Raw genomic sequence first — 9,526 nt, forward strand, 5'->3', positions numbered from 1 at the left:
GTACTTTGACAATTCTACCAACAATGTCAATATTTTGTGTGTGTTTGTGTACTGTGTTGACCTCCACCCACAAATTAAGATTGTTGCATTATTATTGTTATTGCTGGTGGCTATTGGCTACGGTGCCTTCCCCACCTCACCAACCCTTGCCAACTTCATCAATACAATCATCCTATCTTAAAAATCATTTCCATCAATTTCTTCTAATTCTATATATATTATATATTGGAATAAACCTATTTCCAAGAACCTTCTTAATATATATATACACACACATATATATATATATATACTTCTTTTCTTGTTCTTAATCATTGATTTGATCTTCCTGGATTTTGCGCGACTACTATAATTCTTTTATAATATTATTGCATGCCTTTTCTAGATTTTTAATTTTAATAATTTGGCTATAAATTCTTCTTTTTTTTAGTTAATTTATGATTGGTTCCCATTCCATGTCTGCACATTTCATACAATATTTCCACCAAATACCCGGAAAAAATCTTTCAAAATCCTTAAAATTCCCGCGAAGCTTTTTTTCTTATTACTTTTCCATAAGGACTTTTTGTCTTGTTTCCTTTTTTTCTTTTAATGGTTATAATACTGTACGATTTATTTGTCTATATAATAGGAATGTATTCAAAATACAAACAAATGAAGAGGCTTGAATATGCCGACCGTTGAAAAATGGTGAAAAATAAATTAGAAAAATAATTAATAAATTTATTTTAATTGGATTAAATCATCACTAGTTATATATTGGTTACGATGTACAATACATAACAAGTTTGTAACACATAAATGATGGCTGATGGAGCCCAATCACCACTTCAACCAAATAAGTGTGTTCTTTGATTGAAACAATGTGTTCATTAGGTAAAATACTTTGGGTGAACCAATACATCCACTTGGGTTGCGTTCATTCAGATGAACAGTTATAACCTTTAAAATGTATCTTTTTTTTAATTGGACATACTCATTTAAATGATATATTTCCAACTTCTATAAATACGTTCTCCCATTTCATTTCTCTCCATCGAATCGAAAAGTATTCTAGAGCATTTTGATATACAAATGTCGTTTCCGTTAGCACCAGCATGGAATAATAATTGTTCCAAAAGATAAAGAATCCAAGTTTTGCATTAACTTTCTACTACACGACTCCTACAACTCCCTCATTTTTTTCAGAGCACCAACGACCAAAAAAATAAAAAGAAAAAAGATACTAACACGGGCAAGGAATTGGTTTTGGTTGGTAATTAAGGAATTTGGATACAAAACAAAGGTTGGTAGGTTTAAGAGAAATTGTGTTTGTCTGAATTGAACATGAAATAATTTGTTATGAGTTATGAGAGAGTGGAGTGGTGGTCCTGTTCCTTATTAATACCCGCATTCAACTTACATTAATTTTCTTGAAATGCTTAACTGAATTAGCTCCAATCATCAATTACGTACTTATTAATTGTTGACCTAGTTATAATTGAGTGTACATATATATCCTGTCCACCACCTTTAATTACCAACAAAACCAAAACTGAGTTATATATGTCAGCCTTTATTTCAATCTAAATTTTAACATAATAAAATATATATATATTATACCTATATATACATTCAAAGGAAGTTAATTAATATTACATTAATTCCCTTATTAATTTTGCTTAATTAGAGCTTTTGTTTTAGGGATAATTAAGCACAATCTCCTCCATGAAGGTTCGATGTAATTACACACAAACTTTCTGTGATTTGAAAAATTATACATAGACCTCATGTGGTTTGCTTTCGTCCAACAAATAGGTTCATTCGTTAGTAAAAATTCAATGAATTTGTTGATATTAACAAAAAATAAAAAAAATGAATGAAATCAATGTATTCACTCGATTGACTTATTATTGACTTACTGCATATCAAATAAATCTTTTGTGACTACACTAACTTTGTAACATTGAAAATATACATTCTCACATACATTAAAGTGTGACGATGTATTACGATAATATGGCCGTAAAAAGATTTATTTGACCTACAATAAACTAATAAAAAATCAACCGAGGGTAACTTTTGAAATTTTATCTGATTTTTTTTTGTTAATATCATTAAATTCGATGAAGTTTGACTAGTGGATGAACTTATTTATTAGAAAAAAATAAACCTTAAGAGGACTGAACGTAATTTTTCAAACCACAAAAAATTTATATATAATTGCACCAAACCTCAAAAGATAGACATATTAGCGATAGAGCAAAGATAGTGGCAAAATACATGAACTAATTTTTAATTATAATATGATTATAATTTTTATAATTAATGTCTGGTTAATTACTTGAACACATTTTTTCGTGTAAAGTAGGTAGAGTATATGATCATTAATTAATTATATATATAATCTGAAATTTGTTAGGCTTCTTCCTAAATGCGGATGGATGGAAAGAAATGGTCCCAAAATTAGGCGCCAGTGAAACCATTATTATATATATAGACCTAATAACCATACTTAATCGCTCACCATGCAACTGCTTTAATTCCATTTATCATACATCGGAACTATATATATTGCCTAGCTGTTTATATTTGTAGAAATTCTAGTTTAATGTTAAAATTGTTTTGTACAAATCAAAATAAATAACGCATGCATGCGAAATCAGTATATAAATTTAAGACAATTGGCCTATAAAAGCCACGACACTTGACGTTGTCCTAAAAGGGCCACAACCAACCTCTTCTATTGTGAGCACGTTCACCAGAATAAGAAGGTAATTAAGATGCAAAGAACGAGTCAATTGGGTGTCTGCCTACACTCCTAAGACATCCTCTTTATAGTGTTAGGACAGAACATACAACGCTCAAAAATTAAAATTAAAATTAAAATAATAGTCATTAGTGGGGTGGTATAAAATTAAAAGGGGTGTCATAAAATTTGATTTTGATTTAATAAGAAAATTAAAGTTAAATATTAATTTGAAGTTTGAAACTTCAAATTTGTAATATTTATATATATATTTGTGCGCGTGTTATTTTATTATAAGATTGACAAATAATTTTAAAATTTGAAGCATATTTGTATTTTATAAATAGTTGGAGTTGGAATTTGTTTATTTTATTTTCTAAGTCGAATGATTATCTATATTTGCATTTAGTGTTGCAATCTTTTCATCCAAGTTTTTTGCATGTGGGTAGATCAAAAAATTCAAGTATTTGAACCCCAAAAAACATCACTGGCTTCTTTTTCAAATAAGGAATAAAAAATAAAAAGAAAGAAAGAAAATCACTACAGTCCCGTGACCGTGCAATTAATCTTGATTGCAGTTTTAGGGTTGAGTGCAATTAATGCGATTTAGGATATAATATTTGACAAGACAAGAAAGATTCTTACCCGATGAAATTGTAGATGATGAAAAAGGCGAACAACTCACTAATAATAATACAGACAGCATTCATTCTTGACCACATTCATTCTAATAAAAATCTTAGACCAAAGGAAAAAAAGAATTGTGACAAATTGAGGGTATGTATTAATCTGGTCGTTAATTAAAGTTGAGATTCTATGTATAAATTTAAAATTATGGATTTAAATCCCATCGTACATATTAATATGTCTCGTATTATGTGAGTGTTTGTTTTATATTATTAAATTATTATATTAATTACTACTCATGATTAAATTGACGTATTGTTAAAAAAAAAAAAAGGAAAAAAGAAAAAGGTTGGGACTTGGGAAACAAACAAGTGGGAGTTGAGTAGGAGTGGTGGTGGTGGCCTGGGGATCCGTTGATCACCATTTTGAAGCAACAAAAATTCCTTCTTCTTCATTAAAAACAAGAAAAGAGAAAGCTAAAGATCTTCACTTTCCCTATTCCCATGAGCGACATTTTGCCTTTCCCTTTTCCTTCTCATTTTGATCTCGAATCTTCATTTTTCCTCTGTTTTACCAAAATCTGTCTGTCACTCTCTTACCAACTTGGGATCAACCCTTCCCTTCTTTTTCAGTGCTTGTCACCATTCCAAATTCTGCTTTTTTCCCCCCACAAAATCCCATACATAAATATTTACATCATCAAATTCCAAAAAAAATCGATAAAGTAAGCTATAAGTACCAAAGTGTCTATCAATATGATCAAAAAGCATTATGAAAAAAAGACAACTATACTCGAAAAACAACGACAAAAAAATAAATAAATAAAATAGTGAAAAATGTAACAACTTAAAGAGAAATAATTAAACACAAATATTATTCCTATGTGGTTAGCGAATCAAACGACTAGCAATCGCAAGATTCTTGTCCAAATGAGTAGTTTCGTACACCGGGAGTTCTTGGCAATATCTATTGTTTCCAAACAACGCTAAGTGATCAAGTTCGAACAAATCCGAACTTGAATCACTCATTCCATCTTCATGGTCATCGTCTTCTTCGTCCTCATCATCGCGGATTTTACGAAACATGGAAAAATCATTACCCTTTTTGTTAAGATAGTAGCCCTTCAAAGCATTTTGTGCAGCCTCTTCCACCTTCCTGTTTTTCTCCCTTATGCTCGATTTCAGCTCTTCCAATGCATTTGGAGGCAGTGGAGACTTTGCGTGTCTGTCGGAATCTTCACCATATATGCACTTGTGCCCACAAGGCCTTGAATCTTCATCAACGATCACACTCACTGGATGGAATCTGACGCTTCTTTGAACCCCATTCCTCATCTTCTCCCTCGATTTTGGTGAATATTTGCTCAAACACGACCTGGAAAAGGAAGAAGCTGATGAACAAGTAGTCGATGAGGTCGCCTTTGGGGACTTCAAATCTTGAACTTGAAACTCTTTATTTGTATCAAGATTTTTAGACTTCTTCCCATTCGCATTGCTGAAAAGTGAGTTAATAAAGCTTGTTAGCCTCCCCCCTGGAGAAATAGGCTGCTTCACTTTCTTCAAATTGGCGTAAATCTTCAGGGCCCTGGACTTGGACTTCATCAACTCATCCTCCACTTTGTTTCTCAGCGGATTTTCGTAATCATCAAACAAAGAATCACAGTACTCTTCTCTTGGATTACTCTCACGGGCCGACACACCGGTCCGCACTGGCTTAGGCCTGCTGGAAAAACAAGAAACCTTGGGCTTATTCCTTGTGGAACCAAAGAACTCTGTGTCCGATGACGAGAGTGCACCAGAACTATCAGAAGAACTCGAAGTTGAACTGAAGAACAACAAATCATTGTCGTGCAATGACTTGTTGTCCAACTCAGGCAATAAAGGTGGCCTCGTTTTAGCCACAACTTTCTCATGAGCCTCCTTTTCCATCCATTTCTCAACCAAACAAGCCCTTCTAAAGCTTGCTCCGTCCTCTATGTTAGTAGCAGTAGTAGTAGTAGTATTCTTGGCCCTCAGACCACCCTGCCTGATCTTCACTGCTTTTTCCTTGTACGCCTTAAAATCCTCAGCATTTCCATCGATGGAACGGTAGATTTCGTCAAGAAGGGTGGAGGAGAAGGAAGGCATATTGTTCTGGCCCTTTCTTGATTTATAGTTTTGCTCTCTGTATAGTTTTTGGGTAGTGTACATTGTGTAGAAAGAAGGGATGGTGTGAACAGAAGAAAGAAGATTTGTAGTTGTGGGAGGAGGGAGAAAGTAGAGAGAGAAACAAAGTGAGAGAAATGACAAGGAAAATGGTACAACAACTTAAGCTTGAAGTTGAATGGGAAGACTGAAGAGAGAAGGGAATAGGGAAGGAAGGGAATAGGAAAGCCAGGAATATAAAGGAGAGTCAGCACGCGCGGTCTAAATTTAAGCCTCTGCCAGTTTGGCATTTGATTCCTGCCCTGTTACTCAATTCCCCAAACTACCCTTAAGTTTTAAGCAAGCTCTCCAATCCATATTTAATTTAGTTGACAAAATCGAAATTTCATCATAAAAAAAACTTACGGTTTCGAGTCCCAATAATATATGTAATATTGATCTATTTTAAAAGTAGTTGTCGGTCTATGATCTATTTTAATAGTAATTATTGATTAATTACACATATTTCATGTTGAGAATTGAAAATTATTATGTAATTGTATTTAATTTACTGAAAAAGAATATAATACACACAGTAGGAAAAAAAATGATTTTTTCAAATGCTAATATTAGTTTTTTTATTCTGGTTTATCATTTGTTCAGTCATTCAATGCTTGAATTTGAATTTCAAGCAATGAATATGGTTTCAAATTTTGATTTTTGCTACTTAGTTTTTGGTGATGGGGAAGGAAGAAATCATCATAATTCACATTGTAAGGAGGAAAATGGGAGCATGATCAGTTGATTACAGATATTTTGATTTTTGTACACTGTTGCAATAATTATTGGAATAATCTACGTACATTAGGACTGCCAAAAACGCAATAACAACTTTGTACTGTGGAGAAGACAACACTTTTGTAGGCTAAGAGAAGTGACTGAGTAAGAATGGGGCCGACTACATATATATATGTACATATTCTGATTTGTTGAAAGTGCGATTTAGTGGGGGGCAATTTACAGAATTGGTCCTCTCCTTCCGTAACTGTAGTAGTACTAATCGTTATAACACTTCTTTTGGAAAGAAAAAGCTGATGACTTTGGAAGTTGAGAAATGGGATGTGTTAATATGAACACACATCAATTTGTATTTTTCCTAAGGGTTTTTTTTTTTTTTTTTTTTTTTGGGTAGTTGGACTAATCTTGTGATTCACCACCATGGAACTTTTTCATTAAGTAAAATGATTATAATTAAACCATAATCTCTCATTAATATGCTGCTAATGTTAAAGTAAAACAATAATCTACACGTTAGCGGAATTTAAACTCAATTTTTATAGTTATGAGAGCTCAATTTCGTCAATTAAATTAGGTGACATTGACCGACCGAGAAATTTTGAAAAGATAATATCTTATATAACTTTTTAGCCCTTCTATTTATTTTTAATTTTTTTTTGTAGCTCGAGTAATCCGTCATCTAAATTAATTCACTTGATTAAGATGATTTAATAATGAATCAAACGTTTTGAAATTCAATAAATGGAACAAATCACGGAATAATATAAAATCAAGAAAAACAAATAAAGAAGGTGGAAGAGAGAAGAAGACGGGCAATTGTAATTTGTAAGCAAGGAAAGAAATAAAAGATTTTTGGCAAAGAGAAGTAAAGTCATATTTATATGTTCACTTTCCGTAAATTAATTCACTATATTCTCATTTGATACCTTTTCCAAAAATGATACCATAAATATATATATATATATATATATATATATATATAGCCCGTGTGCATGGCAAGTTAGGTATAAATGAATTAATGTTCTATTTCAAATTTAATTAATTAGTGATTTAATTGCCTTCAATATTGGTTATGTTGATTATAATATTGGAAATTGTATGTTTGTCTTTATTGTGTTTTCAGATTTTATATTTTATACCAATGATGTCTTAGTCTAATGATTAAAATCAAACTTAAATAAATAAGTTTAAAATTATAGATTCGAATCTCTTCAGACGTATGGTTATTTGTCTCGCTTTATGTTAATAATCTATTGTAATAAGCATGTATTCCATTTAATGTGAATTTATTGATCGAATCAATGTATTTTCAATTTATTAATATTAATGTAAATTCTATAATCGCCATCCGTATAAAACAAAAATTCAATAATGACACCTTAATTTTTAAATCAATCTAAATATATATTTAATTTAAATAATTATAGTTTATGTTTTATTCCCTTAATCAAAGTTGTTATATGTTTAAAGAGGCGTAATTAAGAAGAGAATGTAGGTGGGATGTGTAGTCATTTTCTTTTAAATGTATGGGAATCAAATAGGGGGCATCTTTTATCTCAAACTAAATTAATAAACATGCTCCAAATTTGGATAATTTATCCCTAACACGTACTTCAATAATTTGGCACCCCAACTACTAAATTAGAGACCACCGCACATGCACATGCACATACCAACTTAATTATTATTACTCACCAACTTTTGCAAAATTCCTTGTTACCAAACGAAACCGTATGCCCAACCACTCCAAATTTTAACTATACAATTATCAAATTTCAATGTTAAATCCCGTGAAAATTAATGTAATTTTACTATTTTTTTCCCAATTTAATTATAAAAAAATTGGGTGGCTTCAATAATATGGGTAATTACTACTACAGATCACGACATACGCTCAGAATTGTATGCCGTTATAAGGGTTTTTACAAGTTATCTACCGACACAATTCTCATATATGTCTTATAGATGAAATTGAATTCAACAATCATTTGATTAGAAATGAAATATCCATATTTCTTGAATCAAAACGAAAAAATATGTGATGAGGGTGCAATGGAGTCACATACTCATCTATTATTTCGATGCCATTATGCCAGAAGCTGCCTGACAGCGATTCGGCGGATTGTTCAGTTTGAATGGCCTAATAGAGAGTGGTTACGGGACGTTGAGTGGGCTGCAAGAAAATGGAGAGGAAAACATATGATTAACTTGGCTTATCGTGCACTTCTGGTTGCTTGCATTTACCACATTTGGAGAAAACGAAATTTGATACGCTTTGAGCAAACAGCGACCATCGAATTTAATAGCCACCATTATTATGGAAGATATTAGACAGAGGATTATCAGTGTTAATTTATCTCGTTCTATTAGTTCATATGTGTTATATAGATTATGGCATATCCCTTGGCCTGTCGAGGGAGAAACCACCAGTTGAGCACTGTTGTACTATACGATCTTATTTTATTAATAAAATTTACATTTACCCAAAAAGAAAAATTACACTTCTACTTCTTCTAGTTGAAGAAAGTTGACAAAAGGTCCAGCAAATGGCTTTTCATAATCATGGTAATTTGATGGAGAGGAGCCTGCGGAGGATAAATTTAAACGGGAGGAGCCTCATCAAGCTTCAAAATGGTAACAAAAATGTCTATTAACTACATTTAATTTCTTTTTACTTATTACTGTAAATGGTTGTAATTTAAATTTTAATCATGATGAGCTGATGTTAGGAGCCATAAAGTTAATTGGATTGGGTTTTCTATTTTATTCCATGTTGTATCTTTTATTTCATTTACTATATACACGCAATAGGTATAATTAAAGATAATATCATTTATTTTATTTAAAGAAAATTTTATATACATATATATATGTGTTATGTATATATATATTAATTGTCACAAAAGATACGATATAATTTAAAATAAAAAACTCATCAGTAAATTAGCTTCTTAATAATTATAGGAGGAGCCGTTCTTTTTTTTTTTGTGAATCGGTAATTAATAAATTCGTATTACATAAATTAAAATTATAATAAACTCATATTAAGTGATATAAATATTCAGTATACATTATAAGAAACTCATATTAAGTGATACAAATAACTACACATTTAATGAAATTCAAACTCATGATAATCATCAAAGCTCAACCTTAACGAGTATATTGAAATATGTGGTGATTAAGTGGGCAGTAAATAATTGAGGAGGAAGTACTGTTGGAAGCGGAGGCGTAAAAGAGAATGAAGGTG

General features: G+C 31.4%; 1 protein-coding gene across 1 annotated transcript; it reads right to left on the minus strand.

Moving 5' to 3' along the window:
• LOC105165040 (protein BIG GRAIN 1-like B) lies at positions 4,243 to 5,544 on the minus strand. Its single transcript, XM_011083917.1, has one exon. It carries the CDS (start codon positions 5,542 to 5,544, stop codon positions 4,243 to 4,245), a length of 1,302 nt encoding a protein of 433 aa, XP_011082219.1.

This window comes from Sesamum indicum, linkage group LG6, assembly GCF_000512975.1.
Source record: "Sesamum indicum cultivar Zhongzhi No. 13 linkage group LG6, S_indicum_v1.0, whole genome shotgun sequence".
In the NCBI taxonomy this organism is placed as follows: Eukaryota; Viridiplantae; Streptophyta; class Magnoliopsida; order Lamiales; family Pedaliaceae; genus Sesamum; species Sesamum indicum.

What these genes read in the sequence shown, in the direction of transcription:
- LOC105165040 (XM_011083917.1), bottom strand. Translation starts at nt 5,544, where the DNA reads ATGTACACTACCCAAAAACTATACAGAGAGCAAAACTATAAATCAAGA.